Raw genomic sequence first — 14776 nt, 5'->3', positions numbered from 1 at the left:
TGATTTTTTCTTTCTCAATCTTAAGGGAATTCAGTTGTCACAAAATTGTACATTGGTTCTATTCTTTGGTATAGAAGTTTCATTTTTGTTCCCCATAGATCATATAGTAAATTTAGGCTTACTTGTTGTTGTAAGCAAAACAAGTAATTAAGGTAATTACCAAGGATTAGCAAGACAGACCACCTTGAAGTCAGTAGGAAATGATTTCTGTTTGACAAGCCATGAGGTATGATTCATCAGGAAAGGCAAGCCAGCCTTGGCAAGGCTCCTGTCTGTTGTGCTATCATTTCACTAAAGGCAGCAAGTTTAAGCAATTCATTTGCATAGATGTCCACAGCATTAAAAGCAGCGAGGCATGATAAACTGTATTTACATCCTACAAAATAAATGCAGTGTTACTGAATTCAGTAGGTACGTTCCTGTCTTAAGAAAGAACACAGACATTATCTGACTGGAAGCAGCAGGACATGAGGAATTTGATGGTTTTCTTGACTGGTTGGTTTGCTGTATTTTAAGGAAATCTGAGAATGATGTTCTCTCTGACCCTACAACATTTTAGACATATGACAGGGTTCCAGAGCTGATTCCCATTGGATTGGAAGGGCTCTGAGGCTCCTTGTAATGCAAGGAGATGCGTATGTGCAGCTCAGCTCAAGGGATGTGTGTTGAGTCTGTTGTAAGCCAGGTACAATCCAGAAAATGGGAAACCCTTGTCTTCAGGAGACATGCCTCCTGATATACAAAAATACAACCTGAAGTGTTAAGTGCTATTTCAGAGGCACCCCACAGGGCCCTGAAGTCTGAGTAAGCCATGCAGGGCCCATTGGGAAGGCTCTTCTGAAAGAACCGAAGTCTCTTTGACTCAAAAGAGATAACTATTATATAGGGGGAATAGGGAAAGCATGTGAAGACCAGCACAAGCCTGGGTCTGCAAAAGAGCGGACCTCCTGGGTTGCGAAGGACTGAGACCTTTGCTGTGAGGGGAGCATAAAGTAGAGGAAGAACATTCAAGAAACAGTTTGTAGACTAAAAATCAGACAGACGCGGTGATAGTGTGTGGAGTGTGCCAGACATAAAAGATAAAATGACAGTAGCTTTACGTGTCTGGCTTAGGCAAAGTCCAGGCTGCCATTAGCCCCAGAGAGGTCACGGTTTGGGGTAGGTAAAGATGCATTTGTTTTCCTGGGTAGATGCCATCCTGTGGTAGGAGAAACAGCGTGTGCAGAGTGCATATGGATTTCAGCCTCTACTTACTTGTCCCTCTGCCTCATATTCTTTAGCAGTGCACAGTCTTAACAACAGTAAGGTCAGCTGTGGGCTAATTGGTAACCAGTTGTCTTGGGGGGTGATCATCAGAGAGAGGGAGGAGAGAGATTGTCATCAGAGAAAGAGCAAGGGAGAGAAAGAGAGAGAGAGAGAGAGGAGAGAAGAGAGAGAGAGAGAGAGAGAGAGAGAGAGAGAGAGAGAGAGAGAGAGAGAGAGAAAAGACCTAAGTGGTTCTGTGTGAGAGGAAATTAGGGCCCAGGTTGTGAAATTTATGTTCCTTGTGTTTTGTTTTTTCTCTTTACTTCTTTCCTTTTGAGCCACTACTCGGGTTTGAACTCAGGGCCTTGTGATCTTGTTTGATTTTTTTGAGCTCAAAGCTGGTGCTCTGCTACTTGAGCCATGCTTCCGCTTCAGGCCTTTTGTTGGTTGATTGGAGAGAAGAGTCTCCAGAGTTGTCTTCCCTTAACTAGCTTGGAACCTCAACCCTCAGTACGCAGCCTCCTGAGTCACTAGGATTCCAGATATGAGCCACCAGAGCCTGCATCCGTAGTATTTACAGGGTTATAGTTCAGGTGAATATGCCCATGAAGAAGGTGGATGTATGATCCTAAAGCATGGGACCGTAGATGATATGGGGCTAGTCAATTTTGTGGAACAATTATGTATCAGTTGTTAAAGATATTTAATGTAAATTACCTTTGAATAATTGCTCTACTGGTATTCCTACATGGTTCTTCTGAATGATTACTCTAAAAAAAATCTCATTTCAAATATATATTTGTTTGTAATATGGGGCCTTGACATCAGGACTTAGGACTTGCTAGGCTGGTGCTTTACCACTTGAGCCAGTTTCTAGCCCTTTTGCTTTGGTGATATTTGAGATTAACTACTGCTTTTTGCCTGGGCTGACTTTGACCTCAATCTTACACTCCCTGCCCTAGCAGGAATGACAGGCCTATGCCACCATGCCCAGATTTTTCTGTTGAGATGAAGTTCTTGTGAATTTTTTGGCTCAGGCTGGCCTTGAACCTCAATCATCTTCCTAACCTCCCCCTCCTTGGCACATAGGATTACAGATGTGAGCCACCAGCACGCAGCTCAAAGAATGTTGAGGATTCTCTTAACATGCTGGAGAAGAGTCATTTGAACTGGTGGTGTTTTTCCTATTTCTGTGTTTCAGATGGCTGTTCTGTGTCTTGCATGACTGACAGACACCTCTTCTCAAGAATCTTTTCTCCGTGACACTGGTGGACTCTCGAATACGTGAGTGCAGTGGCTGAGTAGAGATGGTGGGCATTCTAACTGCTTGAGTCAGCTCGGCAAAAAGAAAACCATCATTTTATCACAGATAAAGAGCAAAGCCATAAAACCCATTTTCTTGGTGAGAGAAATCTCAGGTGTGATAGGAATCTCATTTCTTTCTCCACTACTTTATTATTATATTAGGTGCTGGAAGAGCAATATTGAACTTTTTTTGTCAGCAGACAATGGTACGAAGTATAATTGGAAGTGTTCTTAATGTTTTGTTGCTGTCATGGAATACTTAGCTCATGGTTCTGAGGTTCATGGGCATGCATGGTGGTGCTGGCATTAGTGTGGCTCTGGTGAAGAGCTTATCTCACAGTGATGGTGTCCTAGGGGTGAGAGCGGGCGCCACACTAAGGAGTGTGTGTGTGTGTGTGTGTGTGTCTGTATGTGTCTGTGTGTCTCTGTATGGTACTGAGGTTTAAACTCAGAGCCTCATGCTTGCCAGGCAGATGCTTTACCGTACTCCCAACCCTTCTTGAAATAAATTTCTTTTTAGTTTCTTTTTGTTGTTGTTTTATTTGATTTTGCATTTTTGCACAAAATCACCCTCAGACCTTTTTGAGGGCCATGGCCCTCTTCACAAACGAGACCACAGGCATGTACTGGCCTACCCAGCTTCTGGATTGAGATGACGTCTCCCTAGCAATTTCCCCAGCTGCCTTGGAACAACCTTCCTATGTGCGTCTCCCGAGTAGCCGGAACTACAGGTTCACACAATCTGTCCTGTAATCACGTTTTACTTTAAACAATTCTTGGAAAGTAACGGAGGTCCCCATGAGAACTCTGTTAAATTCCTTTTAAGGACAGTCCCTCCCATGGCCTGTCACTTAGCTGTATTTATAAAAAGCCTTTCCTCTCTACAAGGCAACACTGAGAATCAGGCTGTGGAGGCGTCAACCTTTGAGGGACACACTCACATCTTAACCCAACCATAGCAACAGTTTGGGTTTGTGTGTGTAATTCTGAAGAGGAAAAACCACTGTACTCACACACTTCAGCTTTCTATGTGGCATTGTCTTGCAGAAATTCACGCTAAGGAGTATTGAAGTGGCCATGAAACAGCCCAGTAGGAAGAGGAAGCTTAGCATGGATTCCAAAGAGCACGTGGGCCAAGATGGACGCTTGGTAAGCTGTCAGCTCCCCATCTCTCCTAGTGGGCTCGCTGTCGTAGTGAATGTTAGCTTTAGGTCACGGAATCGTGCCTAAAGACACAGCTCACTTGCTCCACGTGGCTGGCTGTGGTTGAGTTTTACATACCCTGTCATAGAATGTAAGTGACATATAAATCTGGCCCATTTGAAAAGGGACTCTTATTTTTTCTGAGCAGAGGACTGAACTCAGGGCTTTGGCACTTGCCAGGCAAATGCTTTTCCACTGAGCTAAATCCCCACCCTCTTTTATTTCTTTTTAAAGTTGCTTTGCTTTCTTTCTTTTTTTGTCAGTTGTGGGACTTGAACTTGGCCTGGACAATGTCCCTGATCTCTTCTGTTCAAGGCTAGTGCTCTACCATTTGAGCCACAGCTCTACTTCCTTAAATTTATTTTTAGCTGATTAAGAAAATCATAAAAATTGAACACATTATTGGGGTATCATGTAATGTTAAAATATATGTATGCATTATTTCATATTTAAATCAGGCTAAATATAGCTTCACATTTTTCACTTGGTCATTCTTTTCTTCTTCATTTTCTTTGTGCTAGTATTGGAGCTTGAACTCGGGGCCTCGTGCTTTTGCTTGGCTTTTTCGCTCAAGCCAAGCATTCTCCCATTTGAACCACGGTTCCACTTCCAGCCTTTTCTGGTTAATTGGAGACGAGAGTCTTACAGTCTCACAGACTTTTCTAACCAAGGTTGGCTCTGAATCTTAATCCTTAGATCTCAGTGTCCTAAGCAGCTAAAGATTAGAGGTGTGAGCCACCAGCACCTGGGATCATTTTTCATATATTTAAGGTGAAAAGTTCTCAGTTCTTTTTCTCCTAGCTTTCTGAAACATACAGGCATTATTGTGATATGTGGTGCCCATATTATACAACAATCCCCTAGAACTTATTCCTCCCAGCTCACTGCAAATTAGTGCCTGTTGATCTGTGCCCTCCGGCCTCTCCCCACCCTCCCAGCCTCTGGAAATCACCATTCCACTCTGCTTCTCTGTCAAGCCTTGTAGATTCCCTGTGTGAGTAAGAGCCCATGTGAGCGCCTGGCTTATTTCATTTTACATAATCAAAGGTAATCTTAATTTCAAAGGTGAAGGGAGACAGTCCCTTGGTCATTAATCAAGGAAAAGAATGGAGAATTGTGAACCGTGGGGGTTTGTATTAGGAAGACAGAACCAATATGGTGTCCATCTGTTAGTTTGTCTTTCTGTATGTATAGCTAGAGAATTATTTCACAGAATTAATTCCCACAGTCATGGGAGCCAACAAGTGTGGAGTCTGTAGGGCAGGCCAAAGGCCCAGGGAAAAGTCGATGTTGCCGACCGAAACCCCAGGCCTGTGTGGAGGACTGTCTTCTTTCTCAGGGACTTCAATTATTTTTCTTAAGACCTTTAACTGATTGAATGAGGCCCACCCACATCTCAGAATTTGTACTGCACCTAAAATACCTTCACCGCAATGTAGTCACTTAGAACACCTAGTGCATTTTGTTTTCTTGCCTGAACTATTGTTTCCTTATGACTAGAAACTTCAAGGTTTCCAGGGTGGCCAGGAGACTCCTGTGGTGGCAGCTTTGGGGATGGTGGATGACTGCAGCATTTCCACTTTTGACCTTCTTATGGGCTATCATCATTTAGTGTGTGGATTTGGCTCTTCATGTGCTTTTGTGGTTGTATATTTACACATTATAGTTGACACAGGAATATACCCTAACCCACTCATTCTGTGGTTCAGTGCCAGGTACATGGTGGTTTGATGAACCAGATTTGAGCTATTTCCTTGGGCTCAGCCTCTCTGGAAGGTAGAGTGATGCACACAGGGCCAGTTCCCTTGAGACAGGTGGCTGACACACTTGTAGAAGTTCTAGAAGAGATAGTGCATTCTGGGTACCCAAGCAGAGAGCTTGCTGTCCGGACCAGTCTCTGGGAGGCTTGCCACCTCTCTGAGGATATCTTTGGATTGCTGTGTAATGCCTTCTGGACACACAGTACATGTGAGCTGAGAGGCTCTATGTCCTCAGCCATTCCGGGTGGTGGTTCTCCTGGAATTGGCCCAGGTTATCTACACTAGCACCCTCTGGGAGTTCATTAGAAGTACAGATTTCTTGGCCCTAAATCTAATTTTGGAATCAGAGACTTTGGAGTGAAGCCCAGCAATTTTAAGTAGAAATTTTAGGAACGTTTTAACAATCTAAATATTAACAATCTAGATGATTCGGGTCCTGCAAATGTTTGTGAAGCTATCCTAGAGGAATTGCTAGGTGGATCAGACACACTGAGGAGACTATAAAGGTAATCAGGGTTAGCAACTGCACTTTTTCTTGAATTTTAAAAATATTTTTAACATTTGAGACCACCTCCCTCAGTCTAAACATATTTTCCATTTTAAAGATTGACATCATTTCCTTTAAAGCTTCTAGAAGCATTATCACTTCGTCTCAGGATTCAGTTGTCTTGCTCTGCATTAACAAATTCCCAAGTTTTCTCTCAGAAGCAAACTCCATTTCTGAGTTAATCCTGATGCCATTGTCATCATTTCCACCTCACCTTGAGACTTTGGTTTTGAATTGACAATGTATAGCTTCAGCATAGACCACACTTAGTGGATGCCTGAAAGTATCTGTTGACTGACATTCAGGGTGCTTGTTTGCATTTCCTTATGAGTTTCAGAGGGCTGCACTATTGGTTGAAGTTTTGAAGCACATGGAACATGTTGTTATTTTTAGCAGATAATCACACTGGATAATTAAAAAGACATGCATTTAGAATGACTTCCACACTGAACTATCACATTGCCAGTTACATACCCATTTTCCTAAGTGGAATGCAATGGTATGATACAGTGAGCCAGCCCGCATCTGGAGCTGAATTCACTCGGGAGAAGGAGAAAGTCATGCTTGGATTTTGCTAGATTTCCTTGAAATGTTGATGAATCCTTTCAGTTTCTTCATTAACCTCCTGATTTTGTAAGTAGCATTTCCAAGTAAAATCCCACAGGGAAATTATGCACATAAAACATCTAATAAATGTTGCTAACCATCTGCTTTTGAGACAGTAATTTTATATCTTGAGTACATAATAATGTCTAGATGCTAATAATATTTGTCAATGAATGCCTTTATGGGTTAATATTTCTATGTATTTCCATATAGACTTTAAAACAATTTATACTTAAAAAATACAAGCATATAGTTAAAATATGAAATTGTATAGATGTATTAAAAGAGGAAGTAAATTATGCACCATATTCTCAACACCCCCCTTTCTTTGTGCCACTCCTAGCGCTTGAAGTCAGGGCCTACACGGTCTTGAGCTTTTGTGCTCTATCACTTGAGCCACAGCTTCCTTTCTGGCTTCTTGGTGGCTAATTAGAGATAAGAATCTCACAGACTTTCATGCCTGGGCTGGCTGCAAACTATGATCCTCAGATTTCAGCCTCCTGATGAGCTAGAATTATAGGTGTGAGCTATGGGCATTTAGCTACCTTATCCCCTCTTACATACTTCAACACCCAAATATTTCCCTGAAGATGTGGCCATGGTTCATGGTTAGTTGTATATGTATTTATATAGAAAAAAGGAAATGTAAAACCTCATACCCTTCATGCATGTAAAGACATCCATCACACTTACATATGCATATCCCAAATAGCTCACAGTAACCTTGTTTTATTATAATTATTATGCCTGTCTTTGAGATTCTGGTCTTATTCCTTCCAGTGGTACTCATAGTACTCATTTTATGAATATACTATACTCATTTAAACAGTGCCTTAATGTAAACACCTACGTTGTATTTCTGTTTTTTTGTTTGCTTGGTCTTTTATCTAGTATTCTTACTCTCTTACTCATAGTTCTTTTTTTTTTTTTACTAGGAATGTTTCTACAAATGTTTCATAGATAAAATCTTACTAGTGTAACTGTCAGATTAAGAGTATACACTTGTTTTGAAGCTTTGATTGCCTTCCAACACCAACCATCCCCTGTGTTTCTCCTCTCCCTCACAGAAGCTGCCTCTGGGTCTCTTTTCCTTGGGTTTATTACCTATCTCATATCTTTGCTTACCTTTCTCCTGTGGGGTGAAGCTGTATTTCTGGTACTGCTGATCGTAGTGCTGCTGCTACCTTGAGTGAGAGGAGATTTGAGTTTCTCTCCTCATTTGAGACTTCCTGGCATATTAGGCCTTTCTAACACAAAGACCAGTGTCATTTTGGGTGACTTTGCCAGCTTTTTCCGCCTGCCACCCCTCAGCTTTGACTATCATAGTCTAAGTATATGGCACTTAGGGAAACTAAGTTTTTTCTAAAGTGATTTTACTGATAGGTGCTGTGTATGTGGGTGTTCTGAGCACAAACCCCTCAATTTATAGCAATTCAACTACAAATTTCCCACATAAAGACACATGTGTCACAAATCAAAAAGGATACTTTATTTACTTTGTGAGAATAAAACGTATGGCCTCTAATTGAGTATATACAATATCTGGCAATGAATAAAGGTTAGTTAGCTTTCTTCCTCTTTCTGTAGACCTATTCAAATCAGAAGACCTATGTAAATATTGAGTGGTGAACTTTGGGAGATAGAAATGTGAGACATTTCTCACTCTCTCAAGAAACTCAGAGTCTCACTGAACGCAAGAGAACTAACTTAGGTAGACTAGAGCAGCACAGCCAGGTACTTAGGGGTAGGTTGGCATCTGAGGAATGGTCGTACTCCAGAGAAAGGGAAGCCCTGGGGGCCTTGGATTTGGCCTTGAGAGATGAAGAGAGTCTAAGATATCATTTTATATCATTTTTTACTATGTTGTAACAAGTGTTTCATTGTTTTAATCCTGTTAGATGCACTCTGAATGAATATAACTTACTTTACATATTAACATCTAGGTGCTTCCTAACCTGGAGGCAAACAAAATTGAGAGGTCAGATCCAGCATTGTCTAGGCCAAGGAAGCATGTGCAAAGATGTGAGCCTGGAAGCCACCACGATGTGCGTAATGCATGGCATGGTGAGAATGACTTGTCTCATCATAGCAGATGTTGCTGTTGGCTGTGTTGTAGTGTGAATTTGGGATGGGATGGGGGTTAGAGTGTCTAGATCTAGTGTAAATGTTGACTTAGTAGCTTTGACCAAGGATAGATCCTTTCAGCACTTTGGGCTCATAAATAGTCTTAGAGGAGAGGATCTTTAATACTCTTCCCACTTCAGTAAACCTAGAATGTTGCGTTGGGTGAGGCTATCTGATCACTAAGCAAGCTCTGTGGGTTGTGATGGCAGAACATAGAAGCTGTACTTGACAAGTAGCCCTGGCATGGATTCTAGACAGCAGGGAGCTGTGGCTCCATTCAACTTGGGCAGCGTTTGGAGAAATTCCTTGCATAAATATCGATTCTTACTATGTTTCCTACTTTTCCACCTCATTAATTCACCCAACACTGGTGTCCTTTTTGTGAATGCCACTGGATTTGTCAAACACTCCCCCACACCCTGTTTTTAAAATATGCTGTAACAAGTACTATAGAGATTTCATTCCGAGATGTTCAATTATTTGAACAGTGGAAACATTTTATTTTTCTCCCTGACTGCATCCAAATTTCAGTAGAGTAATAGAAAAATTCCCACAAATTCATGCATTTTTATCTGAAAGGTTAATTTCACTGATTATCAGCTCATATTCTGTACCAGCTTGGGGCGAAAGAGGAATCTGAAAAGTAAACTTGAATAAGCAGGTGAAATTCAAAGAGAGACTTGTTACTGTGATTGTTAGAAGCCCAGTGTTTCCCAGAGCCTTTAAAGCTACCCGTCGGCTCTCAGGGCAGTGTCAGGCTCTTCTAGAGAAAGGAGAGCAAGGGACTCAGAAGCTCTCCTGTGCTGCAGAAACCTCTCCTAGCAGGAAAGCCTCACATTTGCTTTGGTTGGAACTCACCCACAGAGATATAGACTGATAACATTCACAGCATGGCCAGTACTGCCTTGTGAGCACACAACACGTCCAGGGCCATTGGGGAAGAACAGCCAGCACTCCAGCCTTTCTGTTTTCCCACCTCACAGCCCTGCCTTCCAAAACGAGGCATTGTCCAATTGGTGAGTGGAAAGATACCAGAGCAAGGGTCTATTTTATGTTCTCTCAGCCGCTGTCACCTTTTTCTTTGAAACATCATTATTTTCTTTCTTTTTCTGAATCTTTATTTTCAGATTTTGGGTCTAAAAAGTTTAAGACCTGAGAAATCACAGTAATGGTTTTATTTTTCTCAAGTCATATTGATTTCCTTCTGTTTGGGAGGATAAAGTGCTCATTCTCCCTTTTATCTTTTAAAAATTCATTCTCTATTCATTAGTAGCTGTGTAGATTTATTACCTTTATGAAATAATTAATTAGCCTAGACAGAAGCAAAGAATGTTAAAGCTGCCAGGAACTTTGAAGAACATTTAGTCAAATCCTTGTATTTTAACAGATGAGAACAATCGGGCCCAAAGAATAGAAATCATTTGTTCAAACTTAAATAGCTCTTTATAGGCAGGATGTGATTTGACCTTATGTCACCTCATCCCAAGTTCTGCATTTTTCCTAATTTGTCAGTGGAATTAAATAGTTATCTATTTGCCAAGTTGTTTAGAAATGAAGTCATTATATCATGAGATATGGAAACTTATTATGATACTAAAGATGGTAACCTTTTTTTGTATATATGTGCTCAATCCATTTAAGGACATATAGGCACAAGCAGCTAGGATAATTTACATCCAAACTGAAAGGTAATGTTATTTGTGTGGGCAATATTTTTTCTTTCTAGGCAGAATTTCAATAGCTAATGAAGTGTGAGCCAAATATCCTAATGCACTAGCTGAGTGACAGAGAGCATACTGTATATTTCTTTTTAGTTTTGAATGATGCAGTAATTATAAAAGAGCTCCAATGTCTGTTGTGTCAGCATAATCAACCTGAATATCATTTCTTGTTCCTCTTTTACTTTGACTTGGGGGATAGTTGTGTGTTTTTTTTGAATTATGTAATTTTCCTGCATGTTGACTGATTATAGAGGGCTGCATCGTGTGTAAAGAGCTGCCATAGAAAATTAGCTCTAATTGAGGAGTCCATCTCACTTATGATTGAATTAAGGTAGTGTTGGATTGTTACATCTTCACTCCTGCTCCTGGCTTGGAGAAGGGCACAAACTTTTCCACATGGGTATTTCTGGCAATGGTGTTTGGAGCTACAGTAGGCTTGATGGAAATCTCAAGTCCTAGTTCATACCTCCTGAATTGAGATCTGCAGGTTAGCAAGATCCCCAAGTGATTCACATGCTTGTGGAAATGAGAAGCACTGCATTACAGTACCTTTCATCAAGGTTCTCCTTCACTCATTGCACAAAGGTATCCATCATAACAGAAAAGTATTGTTCTTGAATTTTGCCTTGCTGCCTTTATTCAGCAAATATTTGTCAAGCTGGTGTCAGGTTATGTTTTGAGGATGAAATTTAGTCAAGACATTTCCCTGAGACAGAGAAGGTGGGGATTGAATAAAACAAGTGATGAATGAATAAAACAAATAATGATACTGCAGTGTAACTGGCCCAACAGGGGACTTGCACAGGTTGCTTACTAGCATCAGAGGGTGCCCCAACTTAGTCTGATTAGAGGAAGAGGAGGAAGGAAGATCACAGAAATCTTCGGGAATGGACTCCTAAGGATAAGTAAAACAGTATGGATTCTCTATTTTTGCTTAATAAATCCCCACAAACTTAAGCTGATAAAAACAAGCATTCATTTTTTTCCTGCCTGGTTTCTGATGTCCAGGCATAACTTGAGTGAAATATTTGCTCAGACGGTGGGGTAGAATCAGTGATCGGGTGGAATTCATTCCTGGGAGGAACTGGACTCTTCCAGTTGTGACACATTTTGTTCTTTGTGGCTGGAGGACTGAAGCTTCTACCTTCTGACTGGATGTCAATAAGAAACATTCTCAGTTCTTTGAGGCTACCAGAGTTCCCTGAAATACCCTCCTAGCATGGTGGACCTCGTCCTTCAGGCCAAGGGGAGAATCCTCTGGCTCCATAGCTTCGATAGCATCACCCAGCTGTGTGCCTGGAGGTAGCTGTCTTGTCCTCTCTGCAGTAAAATCCAGGACACATTATGGTTCCACCCACTCAGTGATGGGACTCTTTGAGTGTCATCTGGGAGTTGTCTGTCACAGGGAGATGGAGGTGTGCTGCAGGTAGCTGTGTCCAAGAGAAAGGGCTTGGAGCTAGGGGCAGGATAGGCTTGCCATCTATCACCTATCCATCTGTCTGTCTGTCTGTCTGTCTATCTACCTGTCTATCTATCTACCATCTATTTCTATGATCTATATCTGTGACTATCTATCTATCTATCTATCTATCTATCTATCTATCTATCTATCTATCTATCTATCTATCTATCTATCTGTCTGTCTGTCTGTCTGTCTGTCTGTCTGTCTGTCTGTCTGTCTATCTATCTATCTATCTATCTATCTATCTATCTATCTATCATGTATCACGTGGATGATCATTAGGTGATGATTGAATTCAGGAGCTTACTGGCCACTCAGAGTCTACTGAATGGTGGGACTTTTTTGGATCTTCATTCAGGAATGTGGTGGATGGAGACTTAGACCCTTGGCAGTTGTGATGGTGAGGGTGAGACTGCCTGCTTGGTGCGGAGTGGGTAGAGGGAGAGGTGTTGGAGACACAAGGGTGGTAGCAGTGAGGCTGTGCGCAGAGTGGCACACCCGGGAAAGCCAGCAGTAGCTCCCGGTGGGCAAGGGAGTATGTGAGGGTGCAGCGACACCCCCGTCATAGCCAAGGACTGCCATCCCTTCATTTGCCACTATGGACTCAGCCCAGGGAGCCCCTGATAAGTAGCGGAGTCAGGGGATAGACCCTGGATGTTGTGGTTTATTTACCTCTTAGAGCTCACCACAGTTCCTGCCATGTGGTAATTGCCCAGCAGATGTTTATAATGGCTAATTAACTCAGAATTTTAAGATCCTGTTTACTCTCCCCTCAGAATGCTTCTCTCATGAGAGACTGTGTTGGTTTGATATGCCCTTCTTCAGTTGGTACGCACAAATAAGCAGGGGACTTTAATTTGTATTAAGTCCTTGGGTGCAGTCTTCGCAGTTGAGATCTGGCAAAGTACTTGTAATAGCTGTTACTAATTGAGAGTCACTAGCTGACTTTATCCACACTTTTGAATCCTTCAGACAGTCCTATAAGGACGTTGCAGTTTTTTCCAAGTCACACATTATGAAAGTCAGGCTCATGGAGCTGAAATAAACTACTTTTCCAGTGTCAAAACCATCTAGTCCTTTGAACTTTCAACTAGTTGACAGAAACAGAACTATCCTATCATGTGCAAAATATTAGAAGTCTTACCATGTGTGAAAGCCTATAGTCTATATCTTAACATAAGGTTACAGTAATTAGAATCACGTGGTTCTGGCACTTGAGTAGACAGACAGACTAAACAGGCAAAATAGAAAGCCAGAAATACAAATGCACATGGGAGTTCAGTGTGCTATTCACAGACCATAGCCTGGTGAGGAGAAGGAGGGTATTAAGTAGGGATAAATAAGTAGCTACCTGAGCAAAAATGTGCTCTTATTTTATATCTGTGCTTCATGCACAAATCAGGTAGCAGAGATTTAAATGTAAGAAAGAAACCATAAGTGTGGCCATAAATAAAAGGGGAAGGCTTTTGCAATCTGGTTCTAAAGAATGCTATTTTAGCTTTTATTTAATGATATAAACCTTAAAAGAAAAGTTTGGCAATTTCCTTCCCTCTCTCCCTCCCTCCCTCCCTTCCTCCCTCCCTCCCTCCCTCCCTCCCTCCCTCCCTCCCTCCCTCCCTTCTTTCCTTTCTGCTTTTGTCACTTTTGGGTCACTGAGCTCTTTTGCTTAAAGCTAGTGCTTTACTACATTGATTCACTGCTCTTCTTCTGGTTTGTGAGTGGTTAATTGGAGTTAAGAGTCTCATGGGGACTTTTCTTCCTCAGGCAGGCTTCGAACTACAAATCTCAGATCTCAGCTTCTTGAGTAGCTAGGATTACAGGCATGAGCCAGTAATTATGTGCCTGGCATAATTTCATTTCTTAAACAACAAAAACTCAATGTATACTAAAAGATACTGTGAGAAAAATAGAAAAGAGACTCAATAAATTGGGAAAAATAAGCAATGTATAGCCTACTCTAGACAAAACAGTAATACTTCTAATTTATGAAGATCAAAAGATACTCCAACAAAAATATAGACCACAGATAGACATTTTACAGAAGTAGAAGTACAATTGCTTTGTAAATATATAATATGGTCTTCAGCCTGTTTAAGAAGAGGCATGTGCAAATGGTAACTATAGTGAGTTCTTATTTTTTTTAACCTGTCATTGCAATAAGCTCTAAAAATCTGATGACACACTGTTGGAATGGCTATTACAAGATAGGCACTAGTCAGTCTTGTAGTCCAATGTAGGGCATCCAAGGCAAACTCAAGGTCTGCTTTAGTCTGGAAGTGCTAATTTGTGAAATCACTCTCCCTATAAGCTTGCATCTTGTGTAGGTTATTACTATAGCATTACATAATAGAAAAAAAAGAAAGAATTATAACAATAGTCTTAGCTTCCACAAATAAGGATCTATCTAAGCAAATCATGACTTATCCATGTGTTATAGTACTCTGCAACTATAAAAAAGAATGAAAACACAGCTGGGCACAGGTGGCTCACATCTGCAATCCTAAGCTACTCAGGAGGTTGAGATATGAGGATGGAGATTTGAAGCCAGCCTAGGCAGGAAAGCCCATGAGACTCTTATCTCCAAAAAACTACTAAAAAAAATCTGCAAGTTGTGATGTGGCTCAAGTGGTAGAGTACAAAGAGGCCTAGGGATAGAGCCCAGACCCTGAGTTCAAGCCCCAGGACTGGCAAAAAAAAAGAAGAATGAAAACACTCTTATGCATCTTATGGGGTCAGGGTAAGAACTTTGAGGTATTTGTTAAGTAAAAAGGCAAGTAGAAAGCAATACTTTGATGGACTAACT

The 14776-nt window shown here is 41.2% G+C and overlaps 1 protein-coding gene across 1 annotated transcript in view; it reads left to right on the top strand.

Annotated features, from left to right (window-relative positions):
* Window positions 1-2461: 2461 nt before the first annotated feature.
* Window positions 2462-14776, top strand: part of L3mbtl4 (L3MBTL histone methyl-lysine binding protein 4) — a 293901-nt gene continuing 281586 nt past the window's right edge. The window contains exons 1-2 of the mRNA XM_048363591.1: window positions 2462-2529; window positions 3598-3699. Of these exons, the coding sequence (XP_048219548.1) occupies window positions 3628-3699 (72 nt within the window). The 5' untranslated portion in view covers window positions 2462-2529; window positions 3598-3627. The remainder of the gene's footprint in view (window positions 2530-3597; window positions 3700-14776) is intronic.

Source organism: Perognathus longimembris, chromosome 15, assembly GCF_023159225.1.
Source record: "Perognathus longimembris pacificus isolate PPM17 chromosome 15, ASM2315922v1, whole genome shotgun sequence".
Lineage (NCBI taxonomy): Eukaryota > Metazoa > Chordata > Mammalia > Rodentia > Heteromyidae > Perognathus > Perognathus longimembris.
The sequence above is the reverse complement of the archived record's forward strand: the minus strand, read 5'-3'. Positions and strand labels throughout refer to the sequence as shown.